This window comes from Alligator sinensis, unplaced genomic scaffold (genome assembly GCF_000455745.1).
Source record: "Alligator sinensis unplaced genomic scaffold, ASM45574v1 scaffold766_1, whole genome shotgun sequence".
NCBI lineage: Eukaryota > Metazoa > Chordata > Crocodylia > Alligatoridae > Alligator > Alligator sinensis.
The window spans coordinates 1,331,571-1,355,348 of record NW_005842390.1 but is presented as its reverse complement, the minus strand read 5'-3'; the positions used below and the strand labels follow the sequence as shown (position 1 = coordinate 1,355,348).

General features: G+C 48.4%; 1 protein-coding gene across 4 annotated transcripts in view; it reads left to right on the top strand.

The window, feature by feature from the left end:
- Positions 1-23,778, top strand: part of PPFIA4 (PTPRF interacting protein alpha 4) — a 99,349-nt gene that overhangs the window by 17,624 nt on the left and 57,947 nt on the right. For 3 of the 4 annotated variants that reach the window (XM_014522737.2, XM_014522738.2, XM_025211162.1), the window contains exons 2-9: positions 8,761-8,862; positions 9,427-9,591; positions 12,696-12,770; positions 17,767-17,868; positions 18,615-18,836; positions 19,469-19,615; positions 20,365-20,499; positions 20,914-20,997. In XM_014522737.2, coding sequence (XP_014378223.1) covers positions 8,761-8,862; positions 9,427-9,591; positions 12,696-12,770; positions 17,767-17,868; positions 18,615-18,836; positions 19,469-19,615; positions 20,365-20,499; positions 20,914-20,997 — 1,032 coding nt within the window. The remainder of the gene's footprint in view (positions 1-8,760; positions 8,863-9,426; positions 9,592-12,695; positions 12,771-17,766; positions 17,869-18,614; positions 18,837-19,468; positions 19,616-20,364; positions 20,500-20,913; positions 20,998-23,778) is intronic. The other variant, XM_025211161.1, reaches the window with a different exon arrangement.

Genomic DNA, 23,778 nt, shown 5'->3' with positions numbered 1-23,778 from the left:
TTTCCTGCCTATGCAGGGGGTCGGACTCGATGATCTATTGAGGTCCCTTCCGGCCCTAACATCTATGAATCTATGAGTGTCAACAATATTCTGACCTATTGTGGCCTTTCTCAGTTCTTTGCAACAGAAAAAATGCTCTGTTATTTTTCCACAGTCAAAAAATTAGTGAAAGCTAAGTGCTGGCATTTTCTGAGGGGTGCCTTGACTCTAACAAGAAGTGCCTTGAGTTAAACAGGTAGAAAACCACTGCCAGAAGGGGTTTCTTGCTTGGGACCTCGGCCTCTCTACACTCTGAGCACCCCTTGAAGCTATCCCAGGTACAGTTTTTCATGGGGATGATCCATCCCCCCCTCCCCCGCCCCCCAAGGTAAGAAGACTAGAGAACATAAGACCTGCTATTCACCGAGTCAGAGCATAGGCCTATCTTTCTCAGTGTCTTGGGCCACACGGTGGCAGAAAGTGGATGCTGAGAAGCAGTGAGCAGAGAAGTGATAGCTGTCACTGTCAGACCCCACAGGGTTGGCTCAGACCTTCCCTGTGGGCACCAGATTCCTTCCCCCTCCCTGTGTGTGATCAAGCCAGCCTCTCTCCAGGATGGCTGGAGGACTCAGCCCACTCCCCTTGCGGCAGAGGCAGCAGGGATTGGCATGGTCGGGGAGATGCTGGAATAGAACAGACTTTTCCTTGGGGAAGTAGGAACCAGGGCAGCTGATTTCCAGCCTATCTTCTTCTATTACAGGATTTCCACATGGAGCCCATGTGCCACCCAGCCCTTTCCAGGCTCTGCCATGATCACACTTAGACGGAGCATTGCTCCTAGCCCGGAGCTGATGAGGATGACAACAAGCACCAGTTAAAACTCCCCCGTCATCCCTTTCTGCGCCCCATAAGGCAGTTCAGGAGAATGATGGCTTCTGAATAACCACAAGGCACGTTCCAGGGCTCCCCTCTATGGGACACAGTGGCAACATCGGCTCTTTCAGTGATGCTGTACCAGGAAACAAATTACTGGCAAAGATTAGGAGTCAGAACTGGACAATAGCCCAAGAAGGTCTCATTTATTGAATGTGACTGGGACAAGAGATTCTTTTCCCTCCTGCTTGATCTAGTTTAAACAGTTTCCATTGCACTTCTGGCCCCTGCTGTAACCTGAGCGCCGATTAATAACACTCGGGGCGGGAATTGTACACGTGTGTGTGCGCTCCTGATTTTTTTATTATTGTTGTTGTTGTTATTATTATTAATCTTCCTGTCCCTGGGGATGACAAGGTGGATTTGCTGGAGCAATCTGCAGTCTCTTCATCCTGTTAGTCTTGCAGGCTGGACCTGCATAGCAAGCATCCTCATCCCATCCCCCACTCCCAGCGGGGCAGGCTGAGCTAAATGGGCTTTTTCCTTTCTGGATTACTAGATATACAGTGGTCTGATGACTTTTTTTTTCTTCTTCTGTTGCTTAATACACCGCGTGGTCTGTTTCTTCCTCTCAGAGGTGCCCTGCCAGAGCTGCAGCTAGTATTGCTTTCTGCAGTGTTTTGGCTCAAGTAACCATTCAGTATATTGAGTGTCTCCTGCCTGCTGGACAACAGTAATTCTTTCTGAGTGGCAGCAAGACACACAACCTGACTAAGGGGTGACTGAAAGACGTAACTGTAGGTGTCCTGCAAATCTGCCACATAAATCTCAGTAGCTGGGGAAAAGGTTTGGCAAAATGTGTTTCTTCCTCTGTAAATGGGCATGACGTGCTCTGCAGTGTCATTTATATTGATTTTTCTCACTGATGTAAATGACGTGGGGATCAGAGCAGACAGACAGGCAGCACTTGCAGAGCAGCACAGTGGTTCTCAACAGAAGATACTTCTGCGAGTGCCCTGGGGTGGGAAAGGATAAGCACTTGCTCTTTCCCACCCAGCCCCTTGCAAGAAGAGAAACACAGACTTGTCTCCTGTCTCCAGTGCAAGGAGGTATGCTCATGGTTTTCCCTGCCTGGCTGTTCTGGGAGGAGCTAATTGCTTGCTCCTTCTCTGTCATCCCTGCTCCTGTGTCAGGAGTTAGGTGCTGCAATAAATACTTCATTATTGAGCTTGGGTGCTGCTCAATTTACAGGAATTATGGAGAGATCCGAGGAACTTAAAAAGGTTGAGAACCCCTGAAGTAGGTACTGTTATACAGCTTCTGCACTAGGTGTTGAGGATAATACGGGTATTCGTAACAACCTTGGGACAAACTGCAGACAGACAGCATCTATGCTGCTGTTAATTATGGGTGCTGTTTCCCCTCCAATTTTATTGGGATAATTCTGTAGTGGATTTAAGTAAGTCCCACCAGAAAAGGGTTGTACGTCATCTGTCTATGCCTTTTTACAGGGTGTAAAAGCTGATTACATTGGTGTAAGTGTCTTATATGCCCAGGTCTAGGATTTCAAGGATTTGCCCAATGTGTGTAACAAGGCAGTTTTAGTCACGTGCCTCTTAGCTGGAGAGAGCCAGCTCTAGCTTTCTGAGTAGGCTGCAGAGGCCAGAAAAGCTGTTTTGCAAGACTTGAGACTCCTATTAGTTCAGCCATGCCTATATGCCTGAGACTGGTCTCGACATGCTTGGGCAGGCCAGTAGCAAGTGTGAGGAAAGTGGTGGAGACTAGCCCAGATGTTTATTTATAGGGCCTTCAATTTGAGCTCCTGTGGGCTACCATCATCACTAGCATCACTCTAAACCATCTTCCCCAGAGTGTTCCAGCAGATTAGGGACTTTGTAAGCAGCATCTCCCCAAATATGAAACGGCCATCAGAACAGGAAACCTAATCAAGATGCTTAGCAGACGGCTCACTCATGCTTTCTTTTTACTGGATCTCACAGGGCCCCTAGATAATCTGTGGGGAGATGCAGTCAAGCTGCTGGCTTTTCACAGAGCCTTTACATAACACCATATTCCCACAATTTGATGGGTACAGAGAATGTCTGAGCTCTTGTTCGCTGGGCCTCTTCCTCCAACACAGTGAATTGTCCTGAGGGTATTTCTGATGCTGGAGAGCAGGTGCAAGAGCCCATCATTCCCATGACACCTGCTTTAAAAACAAATTAGTGGTTATATGTTAGTCATCCATGATGCTGTAGGAAGCAGCTGATATTTCTCACTGAGATAGAGGATAAGTTAGAAAATATTGCAACAAAACAGCCAATTAGCACAGAACCCTTGACAGGAAGGAGAGAGAGCAGCAGAAAATCCATCAAACAAACAGCCAGGCCTGACTGTGGGAGAAGGGAGGGTGGTGTTAGGATTACAAATAACCACTTTCTGGGTCTTCCAGAGCTGCAAAATAAGGATTTAGATAGGATTTGACATGCACCAAACAGCATGGCTGAGTCCATATCAACAGGAGCCCACCCAACTGATTCAGTCTGTGCGTGCAGCCTTCAGATTTTGTTTCCGAGCTTGATTGATTCTAAAAAGTATATAAAATATTAAATAGGACAGAGATAGATCAAGTGCCTGCCTCACATCCCACGTAGTAAACAGTTATTAGTCTAAAAGGGGGTATAACCTCAGTCAGACTCTAAACAGAGGGAAAAAAATGAGATGGAAAAAGTCATTGCAGAAATAGCACCTGTGTGGGATGGTTGTGAGATAAAACCTAATCCAATCATGCCCTGCACATCAGGGAGGACAAAACTCCTCCTAGCTTAACAACTCACTGGGCAGTGTGTTACCAGAAGTATTCAGAGCCTGCCAAAAGGGAGCTATTGGGCCGTCCCTTCTCAAATTCTCACACATGGTATGCCTTCTGCATTAACCCTTTTATCTGTGGCGCAAGCACCTAGTCTGGATACCTTTAAGAAACGCTTGGATGCTTATTTACAGTGCAGGCACCTACTCTGCATACCTTTTAAGAAGTGCTCAGATGCTTATCTTGCTGGGGTGATTTGACCCCAGCTGACTTCCTGCCCCTCGGGCAGGGGGCTGGATCCGATGATCTCACAAGGTCCCTTCCAGCCCTAATGTCTATGACATCTCTGTGCTACCCTAGCTGAATATGGCCACCAAGAGGAAATTGTCTTTTCCAGACTTTCTCTATTGCAAATGTGACTGGGACTTTCTCCATTGCAATGAACCACCACGTGTCTGCTCCATGCCTGATGATGGACACCTGAAGCATCTTTTCCCCTGTCCACCAATCTTTAATATTAATCATTGCTACTGCAGAAGTGCTCAGGGGCCCAAATCCAGGTTAAAGTACCACTGAGCAAGTATAACGTGAAGGCTGTAGAAAGCCGTGGCCCCTGTTATAAAGATCTACCAATCCATACGTCTCCTTTATTCTGTTGACCAGTGAAGTGTCAGTGACAATGGCATTCTCTGGCATGCGATTAGATGTCAGCGGAGGCGGGAGATGGGTACTCCAGCAGTGTTGTGAAGAGGGCTGGCTGAGTGATATGCTCTGTTCAGTTCCCTGGCAATTAGAATAAAATGAAGGAGGGGGAGGAGCCTTTTGGGTTAAGCCAAAGCGGAGATTTTTGTTTGTTCATTTATTTTGGCAATTAGAAAAGTAAAAAAAAAACAACCCAAATGTTTGGGGTTGATTAGACTTCTTCCAGCACCTCCCAAAGCTTCGATGTTTTATGAAGCAGCATGACAGCAACCAGAATGAAGGAACTGAGTATGGCTGGTGACTTTTGTCCTGCTTCTGCCAGGGCCAGGCATCCAACGCTCCAGGAGAAGGTGCAAGGGGGATTGTACAAGGAACAGCTATGGAAGGACCTGGCACAGAAGTTTGCTCCGAGCTCCTGTCACTGGGTGGACTAATAGCTTGAAGCAAGAGACATAGACTGGTTAAGAAGGGCTCTGTCTCCTCCTCAAACCCTGTTAGGGGAAGATGGGCCGAGTAATGGAGCTAGAGAAACATTAAAGTAGCAGGGGAAAGCCAAGACTCCTCTGCGGGATTTTGGATAAATAAATCCTCTTCTCTGAGATTTTTGAAATGGCCTGAGTTTTGTAATCCCAAGTGTTGTGCTTGAGAAATGTTCTTCTTTATTTAGGAAGCAATTTATATTAAATCACTACATTTGGCACTTGTTTTACAGCCTCAGATGTGGTCATGAGGCACTGAGGTCTCTTGGCCTGAGCACTGGGCTGGGGCTCAGGAGGGCAGGTTCTGTCCCAGGCTCTGCCTGGCCCACTGGATGACTTTGGGCAAGTTACTGTTGCTCTCTGCGCCCTTAGTTCCTCAGAGCTTGTGATCCTGACTTCCTCTGAAAAATACATTTTCATCTGACGGCTGGCTAAAAGCTGGGACTGTTGGTTTCATTTCCTGGTTGAGAGCCATGGTAATGACCTGAAGCATGTTGGACAAGGCACCTAGACTAGTATTCACTGTCAGCATGGTCATGACTTGATTAGAGCTTACTTGAAGTCCTATCTTCAATCCAGAGCTAGCCCCCCACCATCTCTGTCTTAATTTGGTACAGTAAATGACTCATCCGTTCCTCCATCGCTACTTTTATAGAGGTCACATCTTTGTAAGGCTGCAGTCTCCTTTGCACAACGTGTGAAACATTTTGGCTGAGATTTCCCTGCATTATGCAGAGGCTCCATCTCCCTGCAGTAGCTTCATGAATGAGATAATTAGCTAATCCCTGCAGAGACCAGCGCTGGGGAGTGAGCATGAGGGGTATGTTGGGGCCTGTTGGAAGCAGTACCCCACGCCTGCCCAGTACTCAGCCACTTGCGCTCTCTGAGGCAGAAGTGTCACAGCGCCACATTTCTCTCCAGTTACTGGTTAGTTTTTGCATAGAGCTATCAAGCAAACATAATGAGAGCTGACTAGGCAAATGCTGTAGCCCTCCATACATTCTGTGCCTGAGGAGCTATGGAGACAGCTCAACACCCTCCAAGCCATTTCCAGATGCTCTCTTAATACTTAGACTTGCAGTAAAAAATCCAGAGATCTGGCCTGACCAAGCAAAACACTCCATTTTTATTACATCCAATGGGTGCTCAACATGATTCCTATTTTCTCCTCCTTTTGATCTCCTGCTTCCAGGTTTGAGGTTCAGAGCAGTAATGCCTCCCCTCTAGTTTCTCCAGCTGGCTGCTGCAAAGGCAGGTGTCCTGATTGTCAAATGCAACACAGAAAATAGGACTGGTTCAATCATGAAGGAGCCTAGTATTCATTTAGCTTAGTTTAGCTACACAGCTTTACAGACATTACAAATAAGCCAGTTTAAGTGATCAGAAACTGGTTTAAACCTGTAACAGAACGGACATTCAGTGCACATAAACCAGTTTCAAAATGGCCGAAACCGGTTTGAGATAAACCTGGTTGAATGTAGCACCAGACTTAAATGATTGAACTGAAACCAGTTCATTCAATGTCTGTCCCAGACCCCTTCCTGGTTTAACTTAAACCAGAGTCCCCCAGCATCCTGGCATGCTTGCTAGCCTGGGCTCTGCTCCAGCTGAGCAGGGCTGGCCCCACCCCTCTGCTCCCCAGCCAAGCAGGGACAAGCAGGGGCAAGAGTCTGGCCAGAGAGGTGTTTAATTCTCTCCTCCCTGTCCCACCAGCATGGACCCGAGCCGGGTCTACCGGGCACTCCCCCCTCACTGCTGCAGTGGTGGGCTGGCATGGCCCCTGAGAGAGGGGGCAGGGAGGGAGGTTATTCCCCAAAAACCTGCACTGCTCCTGGGGGACTGCAGCTGGGTCTGCCCACCCTGACTGCTGCTGCCGCTTGTTCCCTGCTTGGGGCAAGCAGCAGAATAAGCCCCTTCCCCCTGATGCTGTAGGGAGGGGGAATAACCCCCATCTCTGCCCCCCGCCTAAGGGGCCCCGCCAGCCAGCATCTGGCCGTCCCCGCCCCTGGCTGCTGCAGAGGTGAGGGGGCAGGGCCCTCGATGGGGGCAGTAGTAATAGCTCCTCCCCGGTAGGGAGCCCTGCTGCACGGCAGGCAGAGCTGCAGCAGACTGCACACGGCAGCACCAGGGCTTGGAGGGAGCCAGAGCCCCCTTCAGCGCCAGCACTGCCACTGTGGTCCACAGCAGCTTTCCCCACCCTGCCGAGCGGCCCCTGCCAGGAAGAGGCTCATGCTTGGGGAAACCATGACAGGGCTTCTGCCCTCATCATGATCACTCCCCCCTTGCCGCTCGAGCAGCTGGGCAGGGGCAGGGGCGGGGGCAGGCACAGAGCCAGATGCCAGCCGGCAGGGCCCCTTAGGCGGGGGACAGGGACGGGGGTTATCCCCCCTCCCTCCAGCATCAGGGGGAGGGGGCTTATTCCACCACCTGCCCCAAGCAGGGAGCGAGCGGCAGTGGTGTTTAGGGTGGGCATACTCAGCGGCAGTCCTTCGAGGACAGTGGGGTAAGGGAGGGGAGGAATAATCCCCCTCCCTGCTCCTCTGCCTCAGGGGCCATGCCAGCCTGCCACTGCAACAGTGAGGGGGAGGGCCCAGCTTGAGTCCTTGCTGGTGGGACAGGGAGCAGGGAATTAAACCCCTCAGTGGCCTGTTCAGCCTAGGCTACTGCCAGGGCTGGCCATACCCCCTTCCAGCACAGCTTCCCTGCAGCCAAGGATGTGCTTTAGCACCTCCCGGCACCTGGCTTGCGCAACTGCAGGCATGTGCCTGCATTTCCTCAGTCCAGAGGGAATGTCTGTACTGTACAAACTGGTTCAACCTAGGCAGGTTAGACTAACCTGATTGAATCAATTCAGGCTCCGGCTTTTTGAATGTCTGTCCCTAGCCATAAAGACTGAGCAGAGCTGGAAAAAAAATCTTCCGTGTTGAATATTTTATTTGCGCAGCAATGCAGGTTTGAGTTAATTGAAACTACTTGCAGATTTGTGTCCAAACTGTTGAATTGTTTTAGCAGAAAATAAAACGGGGGGGAAAATGCTTTGAAAAAGTCAAAACATTTTAGTTTCAGAAGCAGTTTTGGAATGAATCATTTGCATACTGTTTCAATATCTACTTAAATTTTATTAAAAGATTTTAGAACCTCAATTTTTAAAATCACTCTGATAATTAAATGTGTCTTTCAATCAAAACAAGTGTTTTCCCAGTTCAGGCAGTGAACCAAAAAATCAATTCTTTGCACATCTTGATCTGACAGAGGTGGTGGTTTCTTAAGTGTGGTGTGTTGGTGGGGAAGGTGTTATCTCTCTGGTTGCATGTGTATGTTTGTGAACGGGGGGATGCTGCATGTTGGTTTAGTTTCACTGTGTTGTTTTAACTAATAACTCACAGGCTGTGAGAGGAGCACATCAGTGCTTTCTTGTGTCATTATACATCAGATAAAATATATCAATTTTGGAACACTGTTTCCTCTCAAGGAAAAACCCTCTTAGGAGCCATGGAATACAGTTCTTCCCAGCCTGACTTCAGGCTTTTCCTTTAGCAAACTGGTTGTATTTGCTAATCCATTGGAAGTGAGCGGGGTGGTTCATTCATTTCCACAATTTTGCCCCAGTGTCATAAATGTCAGCAAAACTGTGGCAAAAAAATGTTTCCATACTGCATCTGCATAGTGCATCTGCCACCTTCTCCCTTCCTTTCTCTGCTTCTCTTAGGGGTCTCAGAGTAAAAATTCCTCTTACATGCAGGTCCCTGCTGCTGAGGCAGTGGTGATGATTCTGGTGAGTGTTATGGGACATGGAGGGAAGAAGGAAGCTGTAGGTGAGGAGCATCCAGCTCTGTAGCAGTAGATGGGAAAAGGAGTGCATCTGGCTCCCACACCTCAGGCCAGCCCTACTAACTGTCTGGTTATGACTCTTTGCAGGAGTTTGCAACACTGACAAGAGAACTCAATGCGTGTCGAGAGCAGCTGCTGGAGAGGGAAGAGGAGATTTCCGAGCTGAAAGCCGAGCGCAATAACACGAGGGTAATTCACGTCCAGTCCTAGACCTGTGACCTGGCTGCTCCTGAGATGACCTGTGATTTGAGAAGCATAATCACATGCTATTGATCCCCATCCCAGGAACTAATGGCACCAGAAAGAGTTAGACGGGTGGCTGCTGGGCTAGCTTCCTCTGTCCCAGCTTTATCCATGCACTTCAGGTTCTTGCCTTCAGTGTTTCCCTGCTCATGGAGAAGCTGACAGATTGGCGGGGGGGAAGATTCCCTCTCTGGAGCCAATGCCTACCGTGAAGAATTCAGGAGAAGGGCTCAGCTTTCAGCCATGAGTTCGGTAGGGTTTTGGAATAGTTTTTGTAACACCTGCTAATTTCCTACTAATTAAATTATGGCCTCTAGGACTTGCAGGATTCCCACACAGTTTTGCAAAGGAACGTGAAGCCTAATCTAGGAGAGAATGCCCCTGCTAGCCCAGTCCTGTTTCAACTCTACAGCCTTCTGCAGCAACCCTGCTCCTTAGGCTCAGATCTCTTCCACCCCCTCAGTCCTGTGAGATGGTAAAGGCCTCTCTCTCTCTCTCCCTCTCTTGCAGCTCTTGCTGGAGCATCTGGAGTGCTTGGTCTCTAGGCATGAGCGGTCTCTGAGGATGACTGTGGTGAAGCGCCAGGCCCAGTCCCCCTCTGGCGTCTCCAGTGAAGTCGAAGTTCTCAAGGCGCTGAAGTCGCTGTTTGAGCATCACAAAGCGCTGGATGAAAAGGTGAGCTGCACTGCTGAGGGGCCCCAAGGCAGCCAGGCCCCTGCCGACATTTCACTCCCTTTCCATAGCCAGTGGCCCAGAATCCGAAAGGCTTCATCTGTATCCAGTGCTAGAGCTGGCTGCCCAACTTCTAGCTGCTCCCAATATGCAGCTCTCTACCTGTGAATTGGCAGAGCTGGACATGAGACATGTGGAAGGGTAGCTCCCATCAGGCTCCTCCTACTCCAGTATCCTTTTCTTCTCTTCAAAGCCAGAATAGCCTCATCTCTAGGCAGCAGGATGCCTTTCCTTGTTAAACCCAGTCTCTCAACTGTTCTCTGTGACATCGTGGCAGCAAAGTCACCTTGGCTTTCATCTCAGGAGCTCCTGGAGGATATGGGTCATGCAGAGACTCAAGGTCACTGCTCCTTAGGACATGATCCTTTTATAATCACTTGTTTGTATAGCACCAACTCCTACCTTCCCTGCTCAAGGGAGAGTCTGTGCTGTAGGACTCTGAACGGTCTGTGGGTCCATGACTTCCCTCCATCCCTTGGGAGCAATGTCCATAAGCTGATGCACCTTGATCTCTGGAGCCTCCCCCTAATCCTCACCCCTGAGTTTCTGTTTCAAAGTATCACCCCATATCTCCCCTCTGTACCCCTTTGTGCACCCTGACTTGCCCTTGCTTCTCTGCCTTGTGTGCCCTCTGATGATCGACTGTCCCCGTCGTCACTTTTCAGCCAGGCTGGAGGAGTTCAGCTCTTTGATGCATAGATTCATAGATGTAGGGTTGGAAGGGACCTTGTAGATCTTCTAGTCCGACCCCCTGCCCTGGACAGGAGAGAAAACTAGGCTCAAATGACCCCAGCCAGGTAAACGTCGAGCCTCCTCTTGAAGACCCCCAGGGTAGGAGCCATCACCACTTCCCTTGGAAGTTGGTTCCAGATCCTAGCCTCCCTGACTGTGAAGTAGTGCCTTCTGATGTCTAGTCTAAACCTACTCTCTAGCAACTTACAGCCGTTATTCTTTGCATACTTCATCTTCCTGGCTGTGCAAGGCCCATAAAGGAGCTCAGGGCTGGCACCAACCTTCTGCAGTGCAATGAGACCTGACTCCTACAGTGGAAACCAATGTCACCTTCCTGAGTACTGCTATCAGTGGTGGGGGGAGCAAAGAAGCAGCTGGGCACCTTGAGCAGGGGATCTGAGAAGGTCCAGAAAGCTGGGAGGAGCCCCATCTTTGACAGTGTGAGCAATCTTAGCAGCATAGGGGTCAGGCTAGGATCACTTGTACAGAAGGAGTTGTCTTGTCTGAATTGTGGTCTCCAAGCTATGAGGTGGGAGGGCCAGGTTTAATTTAAAAATGACAGGGGTCACAAACAACCTGGGGGCATTTTTTCCACTGTTTTGCCACCCCCAGTGCAGGGCTGTCTTAATTTCTAGCAGCCACAGGTCGCATGCCTCACAGATCAAACCACTGGGACCACAAGTGACATGGGCTGCACAAAGGGCCCCTGGGCCCCATGCCCCCTTCTGTGTGTCTATGCCAGCATCCCTCACCACTGCACCATGCACCCATGGAGCTCCAGCCTTGCCCTCGGCTCACATATTGCCCCCACCATGTCCCCTAGATCCCTAGGGAGGGAAGAGGAGCCCAGAGACTGAGAATGCTGTTGCAGCTGAAGTGATGCTGGGTATGGTGTTCAGATGAGAGCCTGGAGGGCCACATGCAACCTGCAGGCTGTCAGTTGAACAGCCCTCCTCTAATGCAAGGTAGGGCTGTCCCCAGGTTACCCTAACTTGGGTGGGGCAGAGAATCAGAGAGAGAGGTGGTGATGGGCTCTCAGCTTCTTTTTCTGTGTGTCCTGACTTGTCTTATCTTACTTTACTGGGGGCTGCCCTCAGTGTGAGCAGAGCTTATGAAAAAAATTAGCTGAAACCTAAAAGGTTTCAGAACAGTGAGGCTCTGGAGCTGCTTCCCAGTAGGGGACATGGGGATAAGATACTTGGCTCCTACAACTGAACTGACTGACCCAGGAGTCCTCTCCCAGTCCTGTGTCCTCTGACTTTATCGTGCTGTCTCTAGGGTTCCCACAGCCCAACAGGGAGGTGGGTGAGGCAGCAGCGAGACCTGCTTTCCTGCCTCCTCTGTGACGGAGCAGGAAGCTGCTGACAGCTCCAGCAAGAAAGGAACAGCAGCTGCTCCAGCTCACTGCAGCTGCAGGGGAGATGGCAGTGAGGTAGCACCCTCATTAACTTTCCATAGCAGTAGACCTGGTGCGGTTTAAAAATCACTGGGCATAGCTATGGGTTATAGCCTTAACTCATGCTCAAAGTGAAATGTCTGTCACCCTGCAGATTCTCCAGCTTGCAGGTTGGGTGTTGGTGGCCATGAGTCTGGCTGTGGAAGGAGATGATCAGGCTAGGGTACCAGTGGGTTGAGGGTGCTGTCTCCTCTTCTGCCTTCCAACCAGCTACCTACTGGTGTCTCCCCAGCCTGGGGTACCTCTTGATGATGGGGCCCTCATGCTGCCTTCATGTTAGCTTGCACCCCAGATATTCTACCTGCTGGCAGAAAAACGGCTGTGGATACTGTGGGTGGTAGGACTGCCTGCCTGCGCACACCCTGCGGTCCTGGGGAAGAGAGGGGAGTCAACAGGGGAGAAGACTGGAAGAGAGCAACTCTTTTACATGGAAACTAGAACAAAACCTTGGACCCAGTATTCTTGACTTGGGCTCAGCCAGCACCTTGGAGCTGGGGGCTGCACACCCTGGTGATGAGATGCCTCTGTAGCTCACATTCGCAGGGTGAGGGGTATATCTGGTTTCTTGCCCCCTGCATTTCACACTCAAAGTCCATTAGTGCTTCAGAGGATCAAGTCTCCCTTGAGCTCCCAGGCTTTCCCTCTCCCCTTCCTCCCTTCGACATGCACGCTGCAGCTGCTGACCAGGACGTACCACACTAGGAGAGAATGCCCTATGCTAGCCACATGCCTTTGTGCTGGGGGATGAGGCAGGAGTTAGGCTAAGGCTAGGATTTAGCTGCAGCCCCAACACTTCCCAGAGCTGATGCCCCCTTTGTAGTAAAGTAATAGCCTTTCCCATTATCTTAAATGACTGCAGGTGAGAGAGCGCTTGCGAGCAGCATTAGAACGAGTGACAACCTTAGAAGAACAGCTGGCGGATGCCCATCAGCAGGTAAGAGTCATGCTTTTGGATTCCCCCTGGGAGTCAGCAGGACATTATCTGGTCTTGACACTGGACACAGCTGCTGGGGATCCCCTGGCTAACCTGGAACCACTTGCTGCAGCAGGAAAAAACACTGGCACTTGTCCAGACCCTCTGGGTAAGACAGAACAGCAGGGACTTCATCAGGGTCAGGTGACACGTCTGTCACTTTTGTCATAGGAAGTTAATCCTGCTTGGAGACTGTTTGATCTTTGAACACGAGGCAAGAGGCATGCTCTAAGCAGAGCTGTGCAGAACTGTATTTAATGAATAGTTTAATCACAGGAAAATGCACTTTTTGGCCAGCTGACAAAGTTTGTGAACTGGAGCTCAATTTGGCAAATACTTTTGAGCAAAAGCATGATAAAAAAAAACATTTAAAAAGTCAAAATGTTTTGTAATGACATCTACAGAAATTCCACTCCTTTAGAGTCAAAACTCTGTGCTGCATTTTGATTTTCATTTAAAAATTTCAGTCATTTCAACATTTTCCAAACTTAATTTCTAAAGAAAAAATGTTAAAGGGAAAAAATATTTGTGTCAAATTGGAGTTTGTTTATTTTTTCTTTCTTTTTTTGAGTTACCAAGAAAACACAATCTTTTATTTGCATTGATCTGAAATTGTTGCTTTTTTAAAAACATTTCTGGCTTGGGCAGGAAGCTGAACATTGCTTTGGTCTCAGGCCCTTTGAAAGTAGCTCCTGTTTCTTCAGTCCATGCGATGTACCAAACTCTAGAGACAGGATTTTAGACCCAGTCTACAAGTGGCAGGATTTTAGACCCAGTCTATGAGGGGCTTTCTCTTCTCTTCATTTGACCCCATGGCAGATCACTTGTTAGCTGTCCTATCTCCCCAAGAGCTTCCAGCCTTCCTATGAAGATACAACCCTTCTAGCTTCTGCTTCCATCACATTACAGCAATAGGATAATAAGGATCTTGTTTTATATGAATCACTGGTTTCCTTTGCATGGGCTGTGCTGTATGGCACTGGCTGTCCCAGATTTCTCTTCAAGAAGCTCAGTGCTAGTGGCTGCTTCTCCAGAGTGGAAATTGTTCTTCTGCACTGCACTGAATTTGGGTGTTGAGATTATTTCCTAGAGGAGGAGCTCCTATTAGGACCACGTGTGTGAGTTCTTCTGTGCTGTCCGTCTATGTGGGCCACTCCCGAATCTAAACAGACCCTCCAGCAAGGAAGCATATAGCAGCAAGGTAGGCTGTTGGGCTTGGCACAGGCCTGCAGAACAGTTTGAACAGCCAGGATGAGTTTGCTTGTGATCCTCCTGCCTCAGATGTCCCCTTGGCCTTTCAGCCCATTTCACTCCAATGCCCTCCCTCCCTTCAGAAAAGGGGTCAGTCACACGCATGCAGTGTCCTGGCACCATCTGAGAGGAGAGGTGGGGGGAGATATGGGAGAACATGCCAGCAGGTGGCAGCATGATATCAGTACCCCCACAGCTCACCCTTTGCAAATCCCTCCTTCCCTTTAGTTGGAATCCCTCGTCTCAGTTTCATTCTCTCTCTCCTAATCCTGCCCCCAGATACCATTGTGATTGCTTCTTCTCCCAGGTGTTTACATCTTTGAGTATTTGTGGATGGGTGTTTCATTGACGGATGCTCAGATGGTGTAATTTGTTGTCGCTTCCACACTGTGCCATGGCTCAGTGGAGCTATGACATAGCCATGACACACAGCTTTGTCATAGCTCATTCGAGCTATAAACTTAGACCTGTTGTACAACTGCAAATCCTTTTCCCTCTTAGCCAATCCACCCATTATTTATGTACCCTGCTGTTTATCCCTTTTACTTTTTTGAGACACAAAACAAAATATTTTACCAAAGCCTAAATAGTGCTTGCACTCTCCCTCCCACTTTCCCACCATTTCTGTATTAGAAAACACTAAGCAGTCAGGTTTCCTGGCAAGATGAGTTCTTCATAACCTTTTCCTTTCTGGTTTTTGTTCATGATTCTGGTTCCCTTCAGTTCATTTAATATATTTTTCTCTAAGAGTATTTTCCCATTTACTTGCTAGGTTTAGCAGTCAAGTTTACTGGACAGAAAAGACCACATCCTATGCTACCTGTTAGGTGCCTAGGTGGACTTAGGCATCTGTGTGTCATCCTATTCCATCTTGCTTGAGTCCCTAAAAACAGTTAAAGCAGTAGGTGTGAGTAGGTCCTCCTCTTTGCTGCTGCTTGTAGCTTAGTCTGAAGGCTAAGATGATGGTGTGTGACAATGTGGGTGCATGCATATTTTTAAGGACTTCAGCAAGGTGGAGTAGGTTCACACTTGTGTGTGCAAGTTCACTTACACACCTAATAGGTAGGATAGGATCAACCCTTATTTTTTATTTTAAATGAAAGCTGAGATGTTCACATATACTCATGATTGCAAGTGTAGGAGATTTACTTGAAGTATGAAATAGAGTTATCTAGAGTTATCTCCTGGAAGAAGCAGTTCTGTGCTGAAGTGCTGGTCCACTAGATACCATATTGTACCTTCCTTTGTTCTTCTCAGTGGTTTTGCTACTGCTGATGTTTGGCTGCTTATAGTGAGAGGGTTGGGGGTTGTCTGGAAGTATGAAATGTAATTAAAAGAAGAAAAATAACAGAGAGAGAGAATGAGAATTAGTTTCCACACCTTTTTCTTTCTTTTTCCATATTTATATCAATCTCTTTGGTCTCTCATGGGGTAATCTCAAAGCTTCATCAGGTCACAGATACATGTACAGTTATACAGCTAGAAAGGTGTCCATGAAGCCCCTTATGGCATGGAAGATACATGTGTCCTTTGTGGCTGAAATATGGAGGTATTTCTAACACCTACCCTAACGAAAACATTTTACTGCTCATTTTTTGTTTAAGATATTAAGACATTTGCTTAATGCAAGCTTATAAAAACACATTCACACTAAAGAACATGATTTGTATAAACATAAAAACGATGAAATGGAGTGTAGTTTAATCTTAGCTGTAAATAAATACCAAACATGACAGTGGTAAATCTAAGCTGTGAATGTAATAAGATGCTCATTAGTAAGATAAGGAAATAGAGACTATGAAAATACTGTCAGGTGGATATATAACTGGTTGGATCATTGTGCTTAAGCAGTAGTTATTAATGGCTCTATACCTAGTTGGGAGGAGGTGTCAAGTGGAGTTCTCCATGGGTCTCTTTTGGGTCATGTATTATTTAATGTCTTTATTAATGATTTGGAGGATGTGCTTGAGTGCATGTTTAGCAAATTTGCAGACGACACCAAATTGGTTGGAGTTGCAGACACTGTAGAGCATAGGTCTCAGATCCAGCATGACCTGAATAAACTGAGGAATTGCTCTTCAGTCAACCAAATTAAATTTAACAAGAAGTACAAAGTCCTGCATTTCAGACAGAATAGTTACATATACAAATACAGATTGGGGAATGATTTGCTAGGAAGCAGTACTGCAAAAAAGGTTCAGCATCAATCTTCAAAACCTGAAGGGTGATTATAGAGAGGATGGAGATGGACTATTCTCTTTGGCCACAAGGGACAGGAATAGGAGCAATGACCTACAGCTGCAGCAGAGGAAATTTAGATTGGAGATTAGGAGGACCTTTCTAACTGTGAAGGTGACAGAAACATATTTGGAAAAGCAGGTTTTGATTCTTAAATCAGAATATCAGGGGTTTGAGTCTTATTCTTCCCTTCCCCCAGTCATTGTGCATTGTCAGGACATGTGACCCAGAAGGCGTTACACTACTTTGTGGTTTTCTGTGGTCTCTGGAGAGTGAGTGGCCAATGGCAAGGAGGTGGTGACTGCCGCAAGATCTTGCAGTTAGGTAGCAGTGGGACCACCCAGCACCTCATCAAAGATTGGCAGTACCTTGGAGAACCTATCTCTAAATTTGGCAAGAGGCACATCTCCTTCCCACTTTTCCTGAGCCTTCAGTTGCTTATTGCATTTTTCCTGTTCTCTGTCCTCCCTGACAGCCCCTCAGCTGGGCTGTCTAGTCTTTTTCCTTAGGATGACGGTTACTAATCATAGATATGCTGTACAGAGGCATAACAGAGCACCTCTGCTCCCGGACAGCAGCAGCACATTGGACAATGGTAGCAGTGGCAGTATGGCCAGCCAGCAGCTGAAGTGGCTAGTATTTTTGCACCATCCCTGAGTTATGCTGCTGCTGCTGCTTATCTATGAGCTATAAAGTTGCTACAGGACCCTGTGGGTGAGAACCTCTGGCCAGTGTAATGCAGAATGATTCCTCCTGGTTTGACGTCTATGACTGTGTATATAATCATAGAAAAGTCGGGCTAGAAGGGACTTCCAGAGTTCATTTAGTCCAATTCCCTGCTTAAGGCAAGATCATCCCTGTTCAAACCATCCCATGCAAATCCTTATCTAACCTATTCCTAAAATACAGTAAAATCTCATTGCACAACAACAAGGTGCATCACCCTAATCTGGCACAGGTAAAGCAGGAGGACATTGTCAGCCAGTGTCTTACTGCTTTCAGGGTTGTTAAAATATGCTCAAGAGTTCCAAGGAAGAGGGTCATGCCCCCTGCAATAGAGGCAAAACCCCTACAGTCTTCCCTAGTCTGACCATGGGTTAAAATTCCTTCTTGACCCCAGATGTGGCGATAGGTCTGACCCTGAGCAGAAGGGCAAGACTCTTTAGCCAAGAACAGCCAGGTTTTGTTCTGGCAGCTGCATTGGTATACCCCAGTCAAAATGCCCACCCTTGGTAAGGTGGGAAAAGAAAGCCCCTTGACCTGTAAAGCAACAGGAGGGGGAAAAAAATCCTTCCTCCATGTGGCAACCAGCAAAGCCCAGAACCATGGGAAATAGCTGGAGTACAGCACAGGCATAACTACTTTATGCTTGGTTATTATTGTGCAGTGACCCTAGGCCTGAATAGGGGGCAGGCAGTACTAGAAATAGTCCTTGGTGTTTTCTAATACATATGGTTGAATTTTGCAGGTAACTGCTCTGCAGCACGGCCCCGCACAGAGGGAAGCCCCACTAGGAGAAGATGAGAAGAAGGCAGAGGGCAAGGAACCAGGGCAGAAGATTCCATGGAAGGTGAGGACCCCCAGGAGAAAATCCGATCTGAGCTGAAGTGCTCCACACTTGCTCTCTGACTGGTAGCCATGTGTGGATCAGCCACTGCAGGACTTTCAGGGAGGGTGCCTTTATTGACCTGCCTGCCTTGGGTGGCTGCACACACACACATGCACAGGCACCCAAGAAAGGCAGGTCAATAAAGGCACCCTCCCTGAAATTTCCCCTAACATTTTATAATGCCAGTCCGTGTCCTCCTTGTATGACTACGGGATCTTCTGATAAAATGGGTTTCCTCACTTTGGGGAGACAGGCTGCTGCAGTGAGAGCATCAGACTTTAGCATCCCCAAGTATTTGTTCTTGGCAGATTCCCCTCACTGGCTGGATGATGTTATGTGCTGTGCTTTTAAAGAGACATGCCTGTGTAGCACTTCTGAAATGGACATACGGATCTTACTGGTCCAATTACAATCACCAGCACTTGAAACAAGTGGCAGATAAAGCCTTTCAAGACCCCTCAAATTCTCCTGGCTAAATAGAATCCATCTCATTGGACTTGATTACCCCATTTATCCACATCCCTCTTCTCTGCACCCTGAGTGCCTCCATCAGCTTTCCATCTTGATGGGCTGCCCTGCTGGGCCGTGTCCCCTAGGGACTCCTCAAGATGCTCTAGGCAATTCAAGCAGTGCTTTGGGACAGCTAGAGGCTCTGCTTGCTACAGTTGTATTGTAATACTAACACTGTCTGTTCTGGGGGTTTCCAGAGGCTGTCAAATGGCTCTGTGCACCCCGATGATGAGGCGAGTCGCATAGTAGAGCTGCAAGAACTCCTGGAGAAGCAGAATTATGAGCTTGCACAGGCTAAAGAGCGTATAGCAGCTCTGGCTGCCAATGTTGCTGAGTTGGAAGAGGATCTAGGCACAGCCAGAAAGGACTTAATCAAATCAGAGGAGATGAGCAGCAAGTACCAGAGGGACCTTCGAGAGGTCAGATGCTTGTATTCTGTTAGCCTGAATACTCTCTGTGTCTGAACTGCATGCTGTAGCTCAGAAGCTCAGTACAGGGCTGTGCTGTGGGAAGAGTGTGAAGAAACGGAACATTTTTAACAAGAGGTTTGGGGGTTCCTGTCTTTGGGCAGCTCAACCTCATATGCTTCCTTTTCCAAGGTTCTGAGCGCCCTGCAGCCGCCAATGAGTTCCTTTTTGGCTCCCTGAAATCTCAGCCCAACAGCATCTTTAGACAGATACTCAAAAAACATCGGCACCCAAAGGTGTTGCTGTCTCACGGGAGTGAGCTGCATCCATGCCGGAATAGATAGCTTTATTACTCATGGCTCCAGGCTATCACTGGTAGTGGGCTGAGGTATCTTCGGGGCTTTATACCCTGATAAAGGTTTTCAGGATACCACACATGAATATCTGTTGTCTGATGCTCTCCCCTTATCTCTGCACTTTGCTTCCATTATGCTAAACCCCTTTCCAGTCTAAGTGAAGCATGCAGGCCAGGGCTGCCTTCTCCCCTGATCATGCTTTAGAGTGGTGCTCTGCCTGCTTGAGGGTCATGGAGCTGTTAGCTGGTGCTCACTGGGGGCTATGACTGCTCATCTATATTCCCTCAGGCCCTGGCTCAGAAGGATGATATGGAGGAGAGGATCACCACTCTGGAGAAGCGCTACTTGGCAGCTCAGAGAGAAGCCACCTCCATTCATGACCTCAACGACAAGCTGGAGAGTGAACTGGCCAACAAGGAGTCCCTCCACCGCCAGGTACTGGGCTGTGCTGTAGGTACAACCCACACATGGGGAGAAAAGTGCTTGTCAGGCCACAGAGATGATGTGTTCTGGCTGGAAACACCCCTCTCCTCCCTGTCACAGAGAATCATGTCTGGAAATGCTTGTTCCCCTAGTCAAGAAATAGGATCTTGCCCATAAATTCCTCCTCTTTTCTGACCCAGCAGGATTTTTCCCCAGAAGCCATTTGGGGAAAGCTCCACTCAGATAAGTCCCCCTGCATTGAAGTAGATGTTGTTATTGTCTGCAGCTATTGAAAAAGGGAAAGGACCTAGAGAAAGCTTCCCAGGAGTGTTGATGGGGAGATTTTAAGCCCACACCCAAATATCCACTCAGCCAGTATCTTGTTCTAGGGTATGAGACAACCCTAACTACAGAGGATCAGAAGGAAGTTTCTCTCAGGGGCAGATTGTTCTTTGATTGCCCAGTAAGGGGATTGTCCACTTTCTTCAGGAGCAGCTGATGTTGAAGGCCAAATGCTGGACTGTTGATGTGATCCAGTTTGCGATTCCTTCCGAGTGAGATGTATCTAGTTTAGTGCTAACATGTTCCCCCAAACTCTGGGCAGGATCCCACAGGTGAAAGGGCAGGTTTTTCAGGACTCTTCTGTTTCCTTGTCCCTGAAATGCATCCTCTCCCCCTCTGTAGCCTGGGTCTGAGTTGGGTGATGCTGGGAGGCTCCCCAGCCTCAGCATTAAGCACATCTGTTCTGCATTGTCCTGCAGTGTGAAGAGAAGGCTCGGCATCTGCAGGAGCTGCTGGAGTTGGCAGAGCAGAAACTGCAGCAGACGATGAGGAAGGCAGAAACACTGCCAGAGGTGGAGGCAGAACTTGCCCAGAGAATAGCAGCCCTCACAAAGGCAAGTGTGCTGTGGGAGACACAGCAGAAATGGGGTCTAGGCCCTACTAGGTCCTTCCTCATAAAATATAACCCTGGACTGGCCAGATGTGCAGGCCATAAAGGATCATTATCCCTATCCAGTCCTGCACAATATAGAGCAAAGGACTGCTCAGAGTTAATTCACATTTGAACATGAGCATGGCTTTTACACATACGCCCGGTTTTGATTTTGAAATTACCTGTGGTGGAGAATCCACTGCAGTCCTCCGCACCTTGTTCAGGGTTGGTTCTGTTGACCCCACTGCCATGTTTCATTGATGTCCCATTGCAGGCACTGAAGGTCCCAAATGCCATTGCTGTTTCTTGATAAGGTAACTCTTTAGAGCTGTAAATGCTGACACTTCCTAGAAGAGTCCTTTACTTTTTTTCCTAGGCAGAGGAGAGGCACGGGAGTATTGAGGAGCATCTACGGCAGCTGGAAAGTCAACTAGAGGAGAAGAACCAGGAGCTGGCAAGAGTAAGCGCTACTGAAGCATGAGAGCAGGTGTCACCCTGGCTTCCTGCCAAGATCTCAGGCTGCTCTTGGCATGGACACCAGGGTCAGCTGCTGCTTCTTGATGCTACCCACTTTCCCTTTTATTTTAGTTCAGTTGTGTCAGTAGATACCTGGGCAGGCAGGGGGCTTGTATGTTTGTGTGGGGTAGCAGGAGAGTCTGTGAAATTCTGACAGGAGGCCTAGATTTGGAGATGATAAAGGTCACTTGCTGTGGTTTTGTTGTCCCTCTGGCCTTGTGTTGGCCCCCACAATGCTCACTTTAGTGTTAAACTGAGCCCCCAACCCTCAGTGCTATGATTTTTTTAAATGGCTCTTAGGTATTTATTAAAAGCATGCACATGCTTCCCCTCCGTCATCTAGACCAGGCCTCTGTGAGCACTGCATAATGGTGGACACAACCATCTGGTCCCTGCAGCCCTGGCACTCTGTGTCTGAGCATCTCGGAGTTCTTAGTCATATGTTACCCTCGTGCAGGACCACAGCATTGGAAACACTTCTCCCCTGTTTACAGGTAGAGGAACTGGAGCGCAGGAATAGAAATGGTGCTGAACCATCAGTCTAGCAGGGAATATGGCTGAGGCCTCCTGATTTCCATTTTCTATGTTGCAAACGCTGCTTGACATAACTGAGTGTGTTTGTGAAAAAGCTGTGTGCAGTAAAGAGAGGTGCTTCTCCCTCAACTCAAGATTTAATCTGGAATTCAAAGAAGACCTCTAGCCATCGGTGGTACAATGATCTGGAACCATCTGTAAATAGGCATGGTGGGGACAAAGAACTGAACCAGCTTTGAGGTGGAGTTTGATCAGCTTCTGAATAGGTCGGTGCGATAGATCTGCTGGCAGCAGCAGAAGGCCGGACTCCATAACCCAGGAAGTCACTTCCCATCCTGTGTCCTGTGTTTTTAATTCCTGATTGCCTTTGAGTTGTAGGCCTGCTTCTCTTCTTCCACTCTGTGAGGATCTTTTGAGTCATTGCAGCTCCTTTAGTGTAGAATGGGTTCAAGTGAGAGGAGATTGGGTCACAGGTTGCATCTTGCAGAAGCTATTAGATCAAAAGAGCCAATCCCTTTTGCACTCTGCCTAGGTCAGAGTCAGAATTAGCACTCAATATGTAGTATTCAAATTGCAGCTTCTCTCTGGATCATTGGGATCCCGCCCCACTCTCTTGCTCTCCTGCTTAATCCCTGCACAGATGTCATAATGATTGATTGCACAAACCTAGGAGCTCTGACTCAGCTTACTGGGGCTTGAGCAAAGAGAGGTGTGTGCAGCAGCCCAAACATGTGCTGGACACAGAGGGATCATGCTGTCTGGAAGACAAGCTCCTTAACAGCGTTAACCATGTACAGTGGTTTGCTGGTGTTCTGGTTTAGTAGCTCCCTTGCCTGGCACAAGCAGTGATGTGCCTGTGTGTGGTGGTAAAACAAGGACTGGACTCAGTGGCTTCTCCCTATCCCTAATACGTTTGTTCACCAGAGCGCCCCAAGGGATGACGACTAGGTCGAACGGTCATAAACTACTTCAGGACAAATACAGGCTGGACATAAGAAAGAATTTCTTTACTGTCCGAGCCCCCAAGGTCTGGAACAGCCTGCCACCGGAGGTGGTTCAAGCGCCTACATTGAACACCTTCAAGAGCAAACTGGATGCTTATCTTGCTGGGATCCTATGATCCCAGCTGACTTCCTGCCCTTTGGGCAGGGGGCTGGACTCGATGATCTCCCGAGGTCCCTTCCAGCCCTAATGTCTATGAAATCTATGAAATAATCTGCTTTGGATCCAAAGCAATGCTGGAGCGAGACGTGTTGAGAGAATGCATTCTAGATTTCAGGCCAGATACGCACAATGTGGTTAAAACATCCACCATTTGTTAAAGTTGCCAATACCACACAGGGCCTCATGGACAGGAGAAGAATGGTGGGAGGTTGTCTGGAGAGCCAGGGAGGAGCTCAGAGATGATCTGGGGACCTCACTGGTTTGGGAAGCAGCATCGAGGGGGCAGAAGGAAAAGCAGGGAGAACACACATCACTGATGCCTTAGGGCAGGGGTGCTCAACTCCTGGCCCCACAGGTCAGATCTGGCCTGTAGAGCCATGTCATGTGGGGCTCCCCAGGAGTCTGGAAATTTGGCAGCAGGGGCGCAGTGGCAGCATTAATTGCTGCTCCCCTGTTGCCAAATTTCTGGTCCTCCGGGAGCCCCATGGGCCAGATAACGTGGCCATACCCTCCAGGTTGCACCAGTGTGAATCCAGATCCAGATGCATGGGATTGGGTCCATGAGCCAACCCTGCACGCTGACCAGGCACAGGATTCAGCCATAGACTAAGCCTACACAATTCATCTGGCCAGAAGGTTGAGCGCCACTTCTAGGGAGACTACTGAAATGGCAGGGAGAGCTATATCAGCTCCTTGAACAGGAGCTTACCAGCTTCCTTTATCCCTGGCCCGGTACCTCAATGATTCAAATATGGTCTTAACAGTCAAAGGCCCAATGAGCCTCCTTTGTTTGGACCCTGGTTTCCAGCTGGGAGAGGGGAAACGTGGCCCTTGCGTTTACAAAGCACATCATGAGCCAGGGTGATCCATTCTAGTTGTTATCTGATTGTCCTTGCAATGATCTGATGTTAGCATTCATCTCTCTGCGCAGTTTGGCTCAAAACTCTCTCCCACTTTAAAGAACCCAGAGTTCTTGCTGGAGTTACAGAGCAAAGCTGGTGCCAACAGCTCAGCAGCCTCCTTAAAG